This window comes from Lissotriton helveticus, chromosome 2_2 (assembly GCF_964261635.1).
Source record: "Lissotriton helveticus chromosome 2_2, aLisHel1.1, whole genome shotgun sequence".
NCBI classification, from domain to species: domain Eukaryota; kingdom Metazoa; phylum Chordata; class Amphibia; order Caudata; family Salamandridae; genus Lissotriton; species Lissotriton helveticus.
Window position 1 is genome coordinate 457,827,089 of NC_136060.1, and position 19,521 is coordinate 457,846,609.

Below are 19,521 nucleotides of genomic sequence, written 5' to 3' on the forward strand. Positions count from 1 at the left end.
CTGATATGTTTTGCTCTGGCTAAACATGCCGGTGAGACTTTTAAAGATGTTTCTAAGCAGCTAATGGAGTCAGTGAGTATTAAAGTTTGGAAGTAGTTTTAAGTTCAGATGGAAATATTACATCAGCCTGTGTTCACCTCATTCTAAAGTTGTGTACATCTGCAGTAACAAACATACACAGGATCTACCTGGCCCACCCCACCAAAAACATAGATTTGTAAAGAAAACAAAATAACTTGCAATTATTTTATTATTACAACTTTTTTTCATTTTTAAGTGTTTATCATAGAAGGCACTTACAATACAGAAACCAAAGAGGCACTAAAGTGCCCTCATATTGACACAAACAGATACAAGACGAGAAGAGCACCCTTATTTGTTAACAGTACAGTATTTGAAAAACTACAGCGGACTTTCTCTTAAAAACAGTTTGGGACTTTTCCCTCATAAAAGATAAAAAAATGAAATTGCTCTACTTTTGATTTTAAAAAAGAAAGAAAGAAAACACACACATTAGTAAAAGGAATCACGAGTTAGTGGTTCTTTATCGACATTACGCCTTGCAGTTACTGTATTGTAATAGGTCTTGGTACACTTCAGTGAGGTGAGCAGCCTCTCGCTGTCCCGACAGCAAAGCACCATGGGTAGTCGAATAGTACTTCCTGTGCGTGGCCTCTCCAGAAAACATCACCTGTAGTGGCTGTACGGAACAGAAAACAAAAGTTATTATGCATAAAGTAAAAAGTCTTTTTTTCTTTAAGAAATTTTTATTAGTCTTTTAAAAGAAAAACAATACATAAGCCAAATAAATTGAGATGCATTTACAAAATAATATGATGCATATAACAAATGTAATAAGAGAGAAGTAAATATAGAAAAGAAGAAAGGAAAAGGGAGATAAGGGAGGAAGAGGAGAGTGAAAGAAGGAAGAAAGGGAGAAGAAAGAGAGAGGAAAGAAAAGAAAGTGGAGCAAGTGGGAATAAAATCCATGCGATCAACTAGGAGAGTTAGAAGAAAGATAGGTAGTAAAGGGAAGCCAAAGAAGATCAGATTTAATTTTTAGAGAAATAGAGGAGGAAGCGACAGCAATCCTGTGTTCATCACAAATGAAGTTCCACCAAGTATGTACAGAAAGTTTAGAATTATCCTTCCAACACGATAACATTTCTTTAAAGGCAAGAGCAATAAACAGGTCTAATAATCTAGCAGAAGAGGATACAATATCAATATCAGTTGATAAAGAACCTAAATAAAACATTCAATAGTGATAGAGGTGGAACAACGAAACATTGGCAAGCAAAAAGTCTTTTTAATCACAGATATTTGAACCATCATTTTGTGATAAAGTGCCCCCTATTGTATTTAACAGGGATGCTACATTACCCAAAGGAACAAGGCTGAAGGCAGAGCTCCTTTATACGGTCAAAGAACTCCAAAGTGACTTGTTATACACTTTTTAAGTATGGTATGAGGGTATTCTACTCTTATTAATACATGGTCCAGTCACCTTCCTCCCATTAAAACCTGAGTCTCTTGCACCTTCTAGTCAAAGAGACTGAGTGCAATAATCAGGTTCACCCTTTACTATGAAGGTAAATACATGATTAATCAGACTTTCGTGTCCTGTAAACACATACGCTTAAACAATTTAACATTAAGCCGTTGTTAAAGATATATATCTGCATGTGAATGTGCAGGTAACGGTAATTAGCTAACCTTAAACAACCACATAATGCACTCTATTTCCACGCTCAAACTGGAATGACAACATAACCATGCAAAATATTACATCACAAAATGGCAGCCCAGCTATGTTAAGGAAACTAACTCTGTGCTGGTGAAAACAGTTTTTTTTTTAATAAAACACTCACCAGGGTTACCCCTTGGAGGCATGCTTTATCATTGGGTCAATCCCGTTCCGCTACGGAGCGGGGTGTACTGCGACCTATGGACTACGCGGGAGCACTTAAGTGTCTTCACAATAATAAAGGAGATGGTGTTAAAAAATAGGGGTGGGGAGGTTCAGTGCTAGAGGAGACCTTAAAAATAACCGGCTAGTAGGTGTATCCTATTTATTCTCTTATTCAACTAGTAAAATCTTGTTTTACCCCACCAGCCTCCACTATTTCTGTAGAAATTCTCACAATCGAGAAGGTAGTTCTGAAAGAAATCTGAGACATAGACACTAGAACCATAGGACTCTTTCATAATACCACAAAAGATGAACAGGCAGCAGTACACAAACTGGCTAGTGGCAGCAGCATGGTTAAGCCAGCTGATAAAAGTAGAGTAACAGTCCTCCAGTTGACCGAAGCTTACAGAAAGCATGGTCTCAGACTTCTGGGAGACAGGAGAAACTACAATCCATTAACCACAGACCCGACAGAATTTCACAGAGTACAGACTGACTGAAGAGGCCCTAGGACATGATTGTATCACACCGAAAGAAGGGGAATTTCTGAATTATAAGAACCCAACAACCCCCTACTTTTATACTATCCCGAAAATCCATAAAACTTTGGATAACCAACCCAGGCAACCAATAGTATCAGGGATAGGATCAATCCTGGAACCTCTATCTAGATTTGCGAATGCATTCCCAAGACTAATTGTCCAAAATACGGACATATACTAGAAGGACATGAAAGCACTACTCTGCCTTTTGACAGGCATACAATATAACCCAGACATACACATACTTATGGGTTGGACATTGAAAGCCTCTACACAAGCCACCCACAAGCAGAAACCCTAAACATAATCGAAGAAGTACTCTTTGAAGAAGAACGGACACTGAAAACTGTGATGGAATGTTGTAAATGGCCTCTAACTCAGAAGGTCTTCAGATTCAAGGAAACCCCTCTATTTGCAACAGCACGGGACTAGTATGGTAAGCACCTTTGCATTAAGTATAACTGGCCTCTATGTGCACCATCTGGAAGCACGCAAAATTCCTGGTCCTCGGAACCCTTTCTCGAAATATAAGGTTATACATCAATGATGTTCTCGTAATCTGGGAGGGCAACAAAGTCAGTGACAAATTTCTTGATTTGGTTAAATGTACCGAAGGAATTTCTGAAATTCACCCACACCATAAGGAAGGAAGGAATTGATGTTTCTACACCTAAATATAGGAGTGGACATGGGTCTCTAAAAACCACAACTCGCGAGAAACCCACGGCAAAGAACTGCCTTCTATTGTACTGCCTTCTATTGTGCAACAGTTTTCATCCCAGATACCTAAGAAAGAACTTCCCATTTGGGCAGTTTTTAAGATTGAGGAGAAACTGCTCAGAGTTAAAGGACTACAGAATACAAGCCAGCCACCTAGCTTGCAAACTGGAGTCTAGGAGGTATCCTAGATGGTGTAGTGGGCAAAAACACAGGCACAAAATAAAAACAGGTCAGCCCTCCTGGAGGCTCCACCACAGAACAACAATTAGGAAAGACAAATATGTATCACCACTTTCAATATAGCGTCTAACGAAGACGAAAATCATTACAAAGCACGGGTGTGTGTTAAATAGTGGGTCCTGGTTAATACCACATACTATGTTTTCCACAAGCAAGGAAAAAGCCTCAAAGATATGTTGGTACACTCATGTCCCTTAAAAAACAGTACTACTGAAAATTTACAGAGCACCATAATACCAGTTATGGGCCACTACCCAGGTGGTGACTGTAGTGTGTCATCAATAATAAAATGACCTAGCAACTAAGTAATGTCATCATCATCAACTGCAATACACAAAGAGTGGTGTATCTAATAACGTGCCCTTGTAGACTACATTATGTAGGCATGACAACCAGAAAGATTAAAACCAGAATCTGCAAACATCGCAGCAATTTGGGATGTGGCCGTGCAACCACAAAGATGTCAACCCATTTTATAGAAAAGAAACATACAGTGGTCATCCTTGAGCACATAAATGACACCGCGAGCGCTGAACCGAGATTATTTGAAAGAGAACAATGCTGTGTTTTTAAACTCAAAACACATATAGAGGGCCTGAACGCAAATATCTTGTGGAGCTGATTCATTAGATAAACAGAAACCAGTTTGACATAATGCACCTGTCTCTTCCCAGTGGATTACTCAGTTTACTTTCACTAATACTCTGTGTAAGCCCACAAAATAAACAGATCAAGTGGGGGTGAGGGCACATTGAAACTGAACCTTCATTTGTGTCCCTTCTTTTTCTCTCAATCTTGGTTGTGTTTCTTGGCACATTATTCCATCATTTGTCTATTTTTTATACACACCCCTTCAACTACATTGTGTTGCAAAACGCCCCTCTACACGTCCTCCATCATCCATACACACCAACAATTATTTTCTTTCGATTTAGGAAGTCCAGTCATTCAAATTAGGCTTTTTTCGTGTACTTCCGTATACCTTAATGGAACCGAGTGGGAGGTTCCATTTTCAATGGCCATCTTGGTTTTCCACTGCGGTCTAGTTTTTCCTTGAGTAGAGGGACGTAACGTCCAAGCGCTCCAGACTGGACTTACCCGGCCGGCAGACACTGCGTTAGCAATAAGCGGTCCCCGGCGGTGCACCGAGTAGGTGGAAAGGCAGAGGCGGAGCCTTGAAGTGAGTGACTACAGGCTAACCTCACCCCTGGAGTAACGAAGATGCAAAATCTGAGCTTCTTATGTGTATGTGATGTGTTTTTATCATAATATGTGTGTGTGTGTCTAAAGTGATTTTGGCATTATATTCTCATACCACAGGCTGTTTGAATATAAAGCTCCATTTGAGCTACACTAGATGTGACCACTCTGGGTATGATGTTGTCTAACGTGTTTTTTTCACGTGGAGGTGCTCACTACAACATGATTGATATTGCAGAATATAAACGAAGAACCATGCATACGGCCACAGGGCTGTACCGTCTAATTTTATTTCCACAGAAACACCGATGGTGATCCCCCAAAAGGTGGTAAATGTATATGCACCATTATCTTTAACATGCAATGAGTGGGCTTTCAGTGTAATACAGCAGGACTGGTACCAGGGAGTTGGTTTCCCTAGGTCCTGATCAAAAGCCAATAAGGGTATGGCTTGAAACAGGTCGACCTTTGAGGAAAAAAGGTGCATAACATCCTGCTTTCCGATCTCCCCTTTTTAATCACATCGACTAGAGGTCAGAATAAATAGGAAACCCCTCCTGGCCAGGTATTTTTAAGATACACTCTAGCACAGAACACCCTCCCGCCTCCCCAACTCCTATTTTTAAACACGGTCTCCTTTATCATTGTATCGTCACATAAGTGCTCCCACGCAGTTCGTAGGTCGCAGCACGCCCCACTCCGTAGCCAAACTGGATGGACCCGACGATGAAGCTTGCCACCAAGGGGTAACCCTGGCAGGTTAGGGTTTTTCTAAGAAAACTGTTTTCTCCAGCTTCCTCATCAAACACTGGGTTTCCATTTTGTGATGTAATATTTGTTGTGGAGGATGAACCTAGCATATCCTCCTAACCCCCTCCCCCCCTTTTTTTTTTTTAAAACCATGCCACCATTTTCCATCCCACACCCTCCACTTTTTAAGAACAATGAATGTAGATTTTATGAGAAATCCACCCTATGTATTTATTTGTATTGGGTATAGCAATACCCAAAAAGGAATAAGACAACTATAGGTTGACATTTCTTGTGTGCAGCTTACACCAGCAGTTGTTGGGTCAGAACTTGTGCGCTCAGTGGTGAACATTGTGTGACCACACCAATTTTATGTTGAGTCACCAAGGTTAGCCTCCATTTATGAGCAGTTTGAGGAGCTGGGGGGACGGGACTACAAGTCGCTATATCACATGTGGCAGCAAGGGGCCCCCAACATTCATATTGCACCTGGAGGCGCATAAAGCCTGCATCTTGCCCCGGATCACAGGCGCGGTTTGTCGGAGCCGGGGGGGGGACAAGACTACAAGTCCCAGGACCACCCGCAAAAGCGATGGGCTGTCAATGTTCACATGGTGCCTGGAGGTGCATAAAGCCCATATCTTGACACTGCAGTGCGGAAAGTGCACGGGTCGCACCCTGGTGAAGACCTTGCCAAGAATGGGCCCGTCTGCAGCCAGAGGAGGTTGGGCCACATCTCTTTTGTTTGCTTCTTAGCCACAGTTCAGAAAGAGCTTCTGTTGGGGTGAGTGGCCGCAAAGCCCGAGTTGGTTTTATCTAGGCAATTGTTTGGTCTGGGGTGAGTGTCCGCAAAGCCCGAGTTGGTTTTATCTAGGCAATTGTTTGGTCCTGGAGGGGTCACATATTTATTAGACTGGGGTAGCCCTTTGGAGCCCTACATTTTGGCCTTAGACCTCCTTTTGTTAAACCCAGTGATGAGCAAATATGATCTACCTGTCCAAGCAATGGGGAAGAGAAAATGCCAAGGGAGGGTTCAGTCTCCAATATCTTCCACAAAACCCACTTCAATTGATAGGATGCTACATAGGGGGGGGGGCCTACAAAAAAAAGAATGAACGCAGAACGTCTTTCCCGAGCATTGATGCGCATTGCCCCACAAAGGACCCCTGCTTGTTCCACTTCGTTGTCCTGAGCACTCTGCCAATGACATTCTCCTGGCCTCTGACCAGGCTAGCATTAACGGCCCATGGCAGGGGTTTGGATAATAATTGTTCCCTGACAGAGGAAAGGAGTGTGGGGACATACATGGCTCGCAAGAAGTAGCATATTGCGCGCCACAGCCGTGTGCCCTCTAGAAGTGACAGACGAACTTGCAGGGTCTTTAGCCATGGATGAGGAGGACGATTAAGCTCCTGTGCGTGATGATCTGGATGGTAGGAAGATCTCTCAGCCTCAGGTAGTAATGTCTCTAGTAAAGGACACTTTAGCCCAGGTTAAATCAGTCCTCCTTGATGAACGTATACCCCTAAAATTCTGCTTGGACATGCAGAGTCAAATGTGCAGGGATGTCCTCTGTGTAACACCCGGTGGTTTGGGCAAAGGGCACAATGGAGAGAGGTTGCCAGACTGATTCTTCTCCACCAGCTGCCATGCCCCAGTCTAGCAAAGGGGAGGAGTAATTGTGGGGGCATTGTGAAGCCAAATGATACGAACTTGAAGGGCCCTCCCTTTGTCTGTAAATTCTGGTAGGAGTAATTCCACGGTCAGACTAGAGGGAGTCTCAACGGAGGCTGTCAAAATTAGCATTTCAAAACCTCCAATTATTAATCTACCTCATGATTGCTGACCTAACGCTGTGATCCTTTCAGGGGTCCCAGACTTAAAAACGGGTCAGACGGAATCCCATGAGGACCTAAGCAATAAATGTTTGCATTGGCTTATGAGATACAAGGACTTCCCCTTTGGCAGGGCTGGCAGCATCCTTTTTTGTTCGCAGGGTGTTGCTGGATTGGGAAGGGTCCCATAGATAGAACTGGTTACTGTGTTATAAAATTTTGAAATCTACAGCTGGATTACAAGCTTTCGGAAGGTGAACTATACATGAAGGAGCCATGTTCAGCCATAACACTCTTACCACTGGGCTATTGTTATAGACCGTCTCCCCCCCCCCCCACTGGGCTATTGTTATAGACCGTCTCCCCCCCCGCCCCCACTCAATGGTGAAATTCTGCCAACAAGCCCCTAATTCTTTGAACCCAACTTCAAAATGTGGATATTATGATGGTCAGGCGCCGTGTGCCCTGACATGCAGCGTTTTGTAGCCAGTAGATTTAATGTGCTGTAGGGGATGGACTGACTTTCCGAAATTAGGGCTGCCAGGTTTCCAGGCCAAATAAGGGTGATTTAGATTATTGCGTGGGAGGGTGGAAATGGATGTAGGGAAACTCCACCAACTCTTTAAGCCAGAACCCACCACGCTTAGCTAGGCCCCCAAGTGTGGGTGGTGATCTGCGGGCTGAAGTATGCTTGACAACTCACCCAGGTTTAGCGGTTGGTCAGGTCATGAGGGGGGGGGGGTGACCCCTTGGATTGCTACACTCCTTGACAAGAGTTCCTTTTTTTATAAGATGATTTTGAAGCCATGAATAATAGTAGGGAGGGCTGCAAACTTAGTCCTGGTGAGCATCCTTGTAGTGAAACCAATTTCAAGATGGGGGGGGTGGTCAAGTCAGGCGCCCATACAAACAGGAGAGTCTAATGCTTTGGGTGACTTCACGATACCACCGGGCCCTTTGGAAGTTATGAAGTCTATTAAGGTGGTGTCATGCAATGTTGCTGGACTGGAGGGCAATTTGGATTGTAGTGATTGGGGGCCATTTATAGACCAGTATAATATTTGGCTATATAAAAAAACACCTGGTTAACTAAGGGTGCCCTGCACCCAGACTACGCAACCTTTACTAAGGCAGCCATCAAAGGGGGGAGAGGCAGACCATCAGTTGGTTGTCCACGTGAGTAGCTACTGGGATGTGTGGCCAAAATTGTAGACACTCTCTGATGACATTCTGTGCTTCTTACTAACCTTTGCCCCCAAAGTGTACGTGTATTTGGTCAATGTTTATTCTAGACCAGTGTGCATTGGTCATGAATCTCTGGCTTGGGAGCACTGAACTATCTTTTTGTCCACACTACTGGTAAGTGCCTTCAAGGTGGGGTGGGGTGGAGAGGAGTGGATTTCAAGTGTCATTTTGAGCCCTTTGACGTCAATCATGGTGATACTTCGTATGATGAGGATAGGTTTTGGGCCTTTCCAGTGTTGTCTATACCCCCCCCCCCTTTGAGAAGTAGTCCCCCCTGGCCCCTGAAATTAATGCCCTTACTCTGAACCACTCTTTATGAGCTTGCAATGAGCGCAGTAAGTCAGATAGCCAGGGGTTCCATAGGTTTACTCGGGTGGGGTGTTTATTTAATTCATTACATTTTTGGAGACGTATGGTTAAGGCCCTTCGCTATCATGTCTGGGGAAAATTTCCAGATCTAAAACTATCACAATGCTTTGTCCCTTAATCTAGCTCTACCCACTAGAAGTGAAACAGCAACACGTACTGATCGGTTGGATGGCAGACAGACAGACTTCCTCTAGACACAGAATACAATGGATTGCGTTGGAACAGTCCCCTGACTCAACTGATGCTTTGTATAAGGCCGTGGGCAATTCCCTAACAGATATGAGCAAAGATATTACACCTGATGATAAAGTCTGCCACTCTGGTAGGGTGGCCAAGATTTACACATTGCCAGTTGGCAAACTAAAAGTTTTTGTATGTAGAAGCACGATATAGGGGCCCTGAGGAAGAATGTATCTTCATGGTTAAAAAAATACTGGCGAGTTGATAAATTATCCTTATTAAAGGCATTAAAAAGTAAAGACAGCAATTTGATTCGAACAGCGCGAGTTGCTTATGAAAATACCATTATCTCGGCAAAAAAAAAAGGGGTGGGAATTAGCAAACGGGATTCCCTTATTCGTGCCACTAAGTGAAAGGATTCCAAGCCATTCTGGAACATAGTTAGGTGTGGGCAGAGGCAGTATAGAGAATAATATTTCAGATGTGATGGCCTACGCCGATGACACCCAGCTGCTGTTTACCTGGCCTAAGGAGGCTGACTCGGTCGGGTTGGCCCAAAATTGCCTTTTCTCTGTCTTTCACTGGCTATCTAATGCTCAGTTGAAATGCAATGAAGGGAAGTCTGAGGTGTTGTTGTTTGGCACCTTTCCTTCTGATTTCAGAGAAAGGCTTTGGCCTCCGGGTTTTCCTCAGCCCTCTGACAGAATGGGCGCCGTAAAAAACCTGGGTGTTTGGTTCGACCAAAACCTGCTTTTTGTGACGCACTTGAAGAAGTTGACCGGTACATGCTTCGGCATTCTGAAGAGCTTGAGGAAGTTTCTTCCCCTCCTGCCGAGTGCCTCCAGCGAAACCGTGGTCTGTGCGTTGATTCTCTCCCGCCTGGACTACGCCAATGCGCTCCTGGTGAGCTGCTCGGGCCCCTGGTCAAAAAACTGCAGGTTGTGCAGAACTCGGCGGTCCGACTCCTCATGGGGCTTTCTCCTAGAGATAGTGTGCGGACACATTTGCTTGCTTTGCATTGGCTGCCAATCGAGTCCCGCCTGAAATTTAAAATGCTAACCATCGCCCACCGGGCCTTCTATGACACCGGCCCTTTATACCTACAAAGGAGATTTGCCTTTTATGTGCCAGGCAGAGTGCTCCGGTCCTCGGCCCAATGGCTGATGCAGATTCCGAAGTTTAAGAGTCAGCGACTTGGTGGAAACTCCTTTGTACGTCGGGCCGGTCTGGCCTGGAATCTGTTACCTCCAGCTCTGAGGACTCTTCAAGACCCAGTGCTTTTTAAAAAAAAAAAAAACAAGACTTTGCTGTTTTAATTTGACACACGTTCACTCTTTCTTCAGGAGCTAGCGCCGGGACACCGAGTAGCTGCGCGCTTTATAAGCTCAATATAACATAATATAACATAACAGTGTGTATTTGTCGATATTTTTTTCGGTTTATTGGTACTGTAATGGACTGAGTTTTATTCATCATGTACTTTATTCACCACTGAGATGTACTGTAATGAATTGTGCATTCATCTATTACGTATTTTATTCATCACGGAGAGGTTTGCTAGTGTGGACTTTTACGGTTCTATAAAATTGTTGGATGATGATATCCAACACCTCCTAAGCAAGATTGAAGATCTGTAGCCTTACATGAACTATATGGTGGTATACAGGCGTTTCCTGTAGCCAGGGAAAGGAGCTTGTATCCATGGTTGAGCATTACCTTTTATGAAAAGGTTATTGTTTTGAAGCGGAACAGAAATCCGTACAGGGGGCCATCTAATTGCTGCAGATGAACAATTCAGCAAAGGATGTTTAGATTCTAAACCGTGCAAGAGTAATGAAAAAATGGCTATAATATTGTTTGTGTTTTATAAATCAATCGGAGCACTTGAATACCGATAATCATAAAACAATATATACTTTTACAATATGGGGAAACTAGGCTTTATGTTTTGAGTGCATGGGAAGGGGCTACATCAGACTGTAGCTCACATAGATGCACAGCCATTGAAAACAATTGGGTGCGTTTATGTGACATCATTTATGCATTTTATATATACTTATTTTTGCTTTTTTCAAAGCCGGGATATTGCAAATATAAACAGGGGCCTCTGCTGAGGCCAGGAATAGCATTGCATCACTCGATCTGCAGTACTTGAACCGTTGCTAAGCACAACGAACCTAACTCTCACTCACAAGAGCAAAATGTGCAGTCAATTTAGTGTTTAAAGTAGGCTTTCAGCGGTGCATGCACAGCCCTCCGAAAGCTTTATGTAACCCAAAGGGCAGAGCCGAGCTGCGGTACCTTCTATAAAGAACCACATAAGGAAAGGCTTTTACCAGCTAGTCTGCATCTCAAGAGGACTGCAAATGTTCGGTCTTGTTAGTCTCCAGGTAAAATATTGAAGTTAAGTTACAGAGAGCTTTGTGCAGGTCCTTCAAGGCCAATCTTTTACTTTCAGACAATGGAACTATGCATACCAAGTTACAAAAATAGGGTTTCTTGCAAGGCTTTGAAACCTGTAAGCTTACAACTGTGATAGATATATTCACATACACACACACACACATATACATATACACACCCACTGCACATCCATCCAATGCCGCTCGATTGCACATAGATCCTTTACATATGTAAATAGGGTAAGTTTCACCAAATATCTAGGAAACAGCCGTCACTCCAGAGTGGATTCACACCAGTATTATTAGTGATGAGATATATATCTAAAGGGTACAGGGAAGTTATAGTCAGGCTCAGATTTCACTCGTACAAAACAAGTGAAATTCAGCAGTTCTAGTTACTTGAGCCAGCTATAACTTAAGCCCCCGCTTATGACCTCACATATTACATCACTCATGACATGGTCCATGATCTTTCCGATGACTGAACTGATAAGAATCTACCTTTCTGCCAAATTTGGTGTAATTCTGTCCAGCAGTTGGTGTGTTGACAACTCCTATGGGAGTTAGGGAAAAGCAAAAATTTTTGGCCCCACCTTTTTCACAGCTCCCGCTTCACGGATTACCCCGAAACATTTCAGTGCATAACAACGATCACCGGCACACATTTTTTGTCAAAAAACGCTTTTCCTATGGAAACATTGTCCTAACTATAACTACCTACTGGCAATATATCGATATGCAAATATATATTTCCATATCCTGGAGGCAAGTGTGGTTGTGCATGGTGAAAGTTTTATGGTGCACTATTTACAAATCACTCAAGTTTGTGGTGCGAAGTAAAGGCTGAGTGTACCAGACGTGGGTTGCAGAGGTAGATTACAAGGTAGGTTGTGGCTTAAGCCAAAGCTGGTTTCACAAAAATGCGCGAGTAAAACCAAAGATTCTGTTGTAAATAAACATCAACTTAAGCTTTGTTCTTATATAAATTTATACTACAGGGCTACATCCTCGCCATAAGAAGGATAGCCACTAAATTGCAGTGTGGCTTATGGATAAGATGAAACAGGCTACAGAAGAGGAAATCTATATGATAATCTATATGAGAAAGTGTTTGAAACAAAGATCATATGGTTGGGCAAATATGATCCGCATGCTGACCGATATCAGGCCCTCTTGAACTTGCAGGACAGCAGCCTTATTCTTGAGAACATCTGGTAATATAAGTCAATACAAATGTTTCCCTGCCTACTGGCTTCTTGGTTTTTGCGCAAACAGAAGGAGGCTCATTGGTTTTAGCCTACAATTTTGTTGTATACTCACTGGGAAACATTATACTAGGGTTCATACGTGGGTGGGAAACTCAAAGACATGGGGGCGGGGGGGGAACAAGGGTAAAACCGTTAGATGGACAAGACTGAAATATTCGATTGGTTATTTGATGTTCTGCAACAATGAAAAGTGGTGGTGGTTGTGCCATATAAGTCCAAATATGAAAACTATGTAAAAAACGTTAAAAAAAAAATATATATATATATATATATACACATACACATACACACACACATGCATACATACATACATACATACACACACACACACACACACAATCTACGTACACACACACATATTTATTATCAGCTTTATTAAGTGTGAAGCTGACAAAGTTTATTTAAAACATCAGTAGCCGAAAAGTACCTGATTATTATTTGACCAATCTGGACTCTATTTTTATGCCCATACCATTAAAAAACGTGGCAAGCAGTGACACTTGGTAAATTTTCTCCATTTGAAATATAAACCTTAAATGGCAAGCACACCAAGAAATCACTTAAATAGTAATTGGGAACTTGCAACATTATTTCGAAATAACTATTACAATAGTGGATTACTGGCATGTTGTAGAATACTGAGAATGTTAAATAATGTTTTACCTACCCTTCGTGGACTTTCTCTACTAGCAAAACAGAAACAAGTGGGCAGTGTGTTTTTTTTATTTATTTTTTATGAAAAATATGGCAATTCTATTCAGGTGCTGCAGCGGCTTATGCTCTCAAGTCAGCAGCCGCCAGCGCAGGCAAGTGTGGTGGAGCGGGAGGATGTCAACAGACAACAGCTTTGGGCAAATTAAATAAATAACTCCTATTCCATCGTCTGGTGGCATACACCACACCTTCCCCCCCCACCCCAACACCCGCAGCGCCCTGCCCCACTGCGCTCACGTGCACCAGACGCTGCAGTTTCCCAGCGCGGCTCTGGAAACTGAGGGAAGGAGATATCAGGCTTGCATGCAGTGGCATTACTAGGTGGGTGCGGACCGCACCAGGTGACACCAGCACATGGGGTGACACCAATCTGGTTACGCTGTGTTGGCTGCTGGTCAAACTTTACAGCCTAGCCTCTGCCATTAAATGGGCCCTCCAGTGCTTTCAGTATTACCTTCGGGGTCGCTCCAATGTGGACTTCCTCTCTCGTGCTCCGGTGGACTCTTGGCCCGATCGGCCAAGCCTGGTAGGGGAGTACTGTAAGGAAAAGGCCATGGGGGCTTGTGGCGGGAGCCCCGGGGGCACCAAGGAGCCCTGCTTCCTGGTCTCTTCCTCTGTTGCCTGTGTAACACTTCCGGTGCAAGGGGGAGGAGGGAATTTATATTCCGATGGCCCGGACCTGTGGAGGGGGAACTCGGATGCAAGGAGGTGAAAGCAGGAGAGCAGAGGAGGACAACACGAAGGAGGACGCAGTAGCAGACGCTACAGAGGAGAAAGCGGTGGGAGAACAACCAGCGCAACCAGAGGCCTGCGGATCCAGAAGGGACACCTTGACCAAGGACGTGGACAAACTGGAGGTCTGCAGGAGCCAGTGTGACCACCGGAAAGGCGTGCAGGACGAGGTGGCCTTGGCTCGGACACAGAGGAGGTCCATGGGGTAAGTTGTGAGGGGGTGACACGGGTTACCCGCACTGGGTGACACCAGCTCTAGTGAAGCCACTGCTTGCATGATGGCTATTACAATATCCCTCTGCCACTCAGGCGATAGTTGGCAAGGAAATCTCTGCAGTCTGATGTGCTATCCATGTTGCTTAGGACAATAGACAGCAGCGATTGAGAGAAGTTAGTTGCACCGGCCTCAGACATGTTCAGGAAAAGGAAACTTCATTCAAAGTTGCTTGACTAAGATGGCATAGTTCAAAAGTCGCATAGACCTAGTTTTTTTTTGAAGCATAAAATGGCAAATGCGGGATAAAAACATAACATAGCGAAGCAGCAAAATGAGAAAACACCAACATATTTTATTTAAAATATGAGAAAGGAAGAAAAGCAAATGTCAGTAGAATGTGTATTTGCTTGCAGATGTTCCCATGAAAAAATAAACGCATGCTTATTTTAGTCAGGTGAAAATGGAATTCATAACAGATTTCCAAGAGTACATTGACAACTGTAAAAGTTGAAGCTTCTTGTGGAGCAATGAATTACTTCCACAACAATTGGAAATGGACTTCAGATTTAGGTAAAAACCTTCAGGGACATTTCAGACTTTTTGGAAATTATTCCATCAGAATCTATACTCACACTAATAACCTTTTTTTCTTTTTTTTGTATAACTCCAAGCAAAGGATGTTGAAGTATATTATTTTGTCTCTCTGGTACCAGGGTATGCAAACGGTGTATCACCAAACAGTATTTGGATGGAAACAACACCAGATTGGGCAAGCCAAGAGGTTCTGAATGGCAGATCTAGCTAAGGACGTACTCCGGCAGACTTAAAATATATATATTATATGGGTTAAATGTATACGTGCCTTATTCATCACCTTTACTAAAAACAAAAAAGCGGAAAACTGAACGTAGGCTTTGATGGTGCTCATGAAACCCTACTCAGTAACGACTACCTAGATCTGGATTATGGACCTGAAAGCATATATCCAGGGCACATGGATATCCATTCTGAGAAGGGATTAGACCTGTGAAGTGAGAGATAATCCCAGGGAACTAATGGACTGGGGGTACATTGGAAAGTCCTTGAAAGTTTTATGGAGCTCTGCTAATCCAACTCCAAGGTGTGATATTTCAAGAGGCATTTCTTCTAAATCCAAGGATCAAAACAAGAGAACATTAATGATCATATAAGGGTTAGAATTTCATAGTACTCCATACGGCATGAAGCATCGTGTAAGCTCTGTAAATAGCGGATGATAATTGTAGGCAATATATTAAGTACCACGTCATGGGGGTATGTAGTTCCTTTTAGAGCAATACAAGGGTGACAGGTCAGTGGTAAGCTGAGAAATCAGCTAATTGGGAGTCTGATTGCTCAGGAGCAAGAACCCCCACCTCCCCCCCTCAAAAGGGGCGTCATGCTTCATCACAAGGTATGCTCCTCGTTAGGCCTGCGATGCAATGTCTGACGCCGGGCACCCACAAAGGGGCTGTTTGCCAGAGATCTTTTGTGAGGTGTGGGTAAGAGTGTGGGGCGGCTCGTGTAGATTGGTGTAAGTGATAGTGTGAATAAAAATAGACTAAGGGGTGCCCTGTTTTAATGTGTGGGTCCTCTTGCCTAGTTAAAAATAGTGATGGCTGTCAGCAGAGTTAATGATCTGGGTCAACTCAATGTTTTGTGGGTAGGTGGGTCAACATGTTTCATGCCCTAATAAGTCGCTAGTATTTAAAGAAGGAGGACTGGTTAAAGGAGTGAATATTACTTGGGTCTCTACAATGAATCCTGCAGTATTTGCAGGATGGTAATTTTGGTTGGTGTGTTTAGAGGACAACAAATGATCTCTTGATAAGTCTCTGTGGAATGGGGATTTAAGTGCGGAAATCTGTGCCACTGAACCAATCTCCATATGTAAATCAGTGGGTCTAAACCTTTCTCTTGGGATAGATTATTCTGGGTCTGACCTGGATGATCAGTCTCCAGAAATCAACCTAGTATTTCCATATGCCGCAACACCACAGGAATCGTAACCGCGATTCGCATGGAGACTGCTTTATCGACACCAAATCTGTATTAGAGGACACTCATAAAGAAGGCCTAAGTGGGCTTTCAGCCAGGATGATAAACACTACAGAGCAGCACTAGAATACTGAACTAAGTAGTACTTACAGCGGTTTTGGAGCTTTCGGTATAAGGCAGTGGCTTCATGAGCGTCTCCACATCCGCCCCGCTTGAACCAACTTGAGTGTACGAATAAGACCCACGAAAATAGGGGTTACTGCCCCATGAAGACCGCAGGATCCTCCGAGGCTTTGGAATGTTTTGATTTCCTGTTTGAAAAACAGAAAAAATAAGTCTGCTGGAGCAAACTAAACAATTCACGTTCTAGATCAAAATTTCGAAAAGTTACTAGACGCAGCACAGACCTAGCACCAGGAAGCAGCAGAGAGCTTATCAAAGCACATTTTTGATATCGCGGAAGCAACTCAATCACAGGATGCTGTGTAGAACGCTGTATGTTGTGTTGTTACACACAATCCTGGTTTATTACCACAAACACTGCACAGATTTGCATTATTTATGTAGAATTTGAGAGATACAGAAATAAAGTGAATAGCACAGAAGCTCAGGATTATCATTGCACTGGACGCGGTCAAATAACAGAAAGGATGATATTCACTCATACCTATGAAAAAACTGAATTTGGAAGAGCTTAAACACCAGCTTTAAATAGATTTTTGATATCTGGAATTTGCTTCGCAGGCACCTGCCTATAATATGACATCATAGAGCTTTATGGGATAAGAACCTCATTTGTAAAGCGAACATTAATAATTGTCCACATGAAAGCTCATTCTTTACAGAACTCCTATGGACCTGTGAGTCTAGAATTACGATTGAGGGTCAGAAGCAAGGGCCTGGATTGAGGAAGTTCTGGGTTTTAGTGCAGCTGGAGGATCACCAAATAACGATTCAATAAATTACAGACATGGGTCACGGTGTATGAAAGGGCATCATATGTTTAGGTTCTTAGAAGACCAGAATGTTGGGGGTCCCACTGAAGACAATGGAGTGGTTCAGGGACAATGGCGGCTGCTACAGGTCTCCTGCTCCAAAAATCGAGTGTTTGTATTTCTGTTTCGACCTTTGTAATTTAGAACAATCTACAATTCTAATAGCAATACAAGCTATACAAGTTGTTAAATGCCCTCTCTTGTTAAAGGTCACCATCTGTGGCTAGAACCTCTGAAAAATTAGGTCACTAGTTGAACTGGGGTGTAAGCCTTGGTCAAGCAGCAATTACCATCCTTGTCAGGTCAAGACACAAGCAAAGCTCAAATGATCCTGTGCTCAACCCCCGGTAGCTTGGCACAGAGCAGTCAGACCTAACTTAGAGGCTATGTGCAAAGTATTTGTGCAACATTTCAAACAGTAAAACAGTGAAAACACCACACAGAAAGATCGCACAACAGGTTAGGAAAATAGATCTGAATTAATAAATAAAACCAGACCAAAACGACAAAACTCTAAATCAGGAGAATTGGAGTTATGAATTCTTAAAGAATAAACTGCAAAAAAGAACCCAAAAGCAGGAAGAGCCACCCACGGCTATCTGGTCACGCTGACCAGGTTAAAGTCAAAAGTTCAGCCTGACCAAGATAGAGCACAGGTTGGATACAGTCCCAGATTAGTCCCACTGAAGTTTTACCGTCTCAAGTTTTGTGCCAAAAGTCCGTTCCCATTGGAGGTGGTCGTGGGGAGCAAGGAGACTTTTGCGGTCGGTTGTCAGTGTGGAGTGAAGAGAAGGCCGGGTGTTGCGCACGGGCAGGCTGGTGCTTTGCCTTGGCAGTCCTCCGCGAGCCATAGAGACAGGCTGGTGGTGGCTTGCACTCATTTCAAGTGCATGCAGTGTGGTCTGGGTGCAAACAAGCCCGTTCGTGGTCGCAAAGAGGCCAACAACTTGATTTCAGAGACTGAGCCACAGCAATGGTCTAGGAACTGAAGGCAACACTTGCGGGTCAGGAACTCCCTGCTCTGGGTCCAGGAGCTGTTTGGCGAGCCTTTTATGTCCCTGAAGCTCAAATCAGGATGCCAGCAGACTAGCCCTTTGAGTCACTTTTGGGTCCTGGGTTCAAGATAAAGGTCCAGTTCTTCCCCAGGCAAGAGGGCCGATGGCAGGTCAGTCAGCACAGCAGGACAGCAGGTCCTTTAGAACAGCAGTTCAGTCGAGTGGCAGTCCTTGTAGCAGCACAGCAGTCCTTCTTCCTGGCAGAGTATCCACAGATCCAAAACTCTGCTGAAATGTTGGTGCCTGAGGTCCAGTATTAATACCAAGTTGTGCCTCTGAAGTGTGGAGAAGCTTCTAGAGGCATGCCTTTTAAGTGGACTGTTGCCCTGTCTTCCTGGCCCTGGCTCAAGACTAATTACTGTGGTGCATGGAAGGACACAGCCTATTCAAGTTTAAGTGGGTCTGTGCTCAGCACCTCCCTCCCACCCTGCTAGTGAGGGCCCACACAGTTACACTAAGCTCACATTGAGTGTGGCTGTCTAAGAAGAATACATAAAGTCCAACTGTCACCCACACCCGGTCATGTGACCAGAGACAAGTTGCAGGCACCAAATGACTGAGGCAAGACAATGCCAACTTTCTACAAGGGCTATTTCAGAATTGATATAACAAAATCAGACTTCACCACAAGCTAGGATTTTAAATTAGGATTCTACATAAACCAGTTACCTTAGACCATTTGAAAATTACACTTAGCAAGTCCGAGAAGGTAATTCTAATTCCAATGTTATCCTACGAGAGGGGTAGGCCTTACAGTAGTGAAAAAAGAAGTTAAGAGTTTTTCACTACCAGGACATGTAAAACTTAAAAATACATACCCAAATATTTAAATAAACTGCACCCAGCCCTTGGGGGTGTCCTGTGCCTTAGAAGTATTAAAAAGGAAGGTTTGGGCCTGGCAAAAGGTTTATTTTGCCAAGTCAAAATGGCAGTTTAAAACTACACACACAGGCTGCAATGGCAGACTTGAGACATCTTTGAAGGCCTACTAAGTGAGTAGAACAATCAGTGCTGCAGGCCCATCAGTGCAAAAACAAGTTGATGGACAGAATGCAGAACAATGTCATACATTCACCCCAGTACAGAGATCTGGGCCTAAATCCATCGTTATTTTGTTCCCCATGCCATT

The 19,521-nt window shown here is 43.5% G+C and overlaps 1 protein-coding gene across 2 annotated transcripts in view; it reads right to left on the reverse strand.

Annotated features, from left to right (window-relative positions):
• Positions 1 to 232: 232 nt before the first annotated feature.
• SMOX (spermine oxidase) overlaps positions 233 to 19,521 on the reverse strand; it is a 127,114-nt gene continuing 107,825 nt past the window's right edge. For both annotated transcript variants that reach the window (XM_078678692.1, XM_078678691.1), the window contains exons 6-7: positions 16,493 to 16,653; positions 233 to 700 (exon numbers count right to left, since the gene is read on the reverse strand). In XM_078678692.1, coding sequence (XP_078534818.1) covers positions 554 to 700; positions 16,493 to 16,653 — 308 coding nt within the window. In that variant the 3' untranslated portion in view covers positions 233 to 553. The remainder of the gene's footprint in view (positions 701 to 16,492; positions 16,654 to 19,521) is intronic.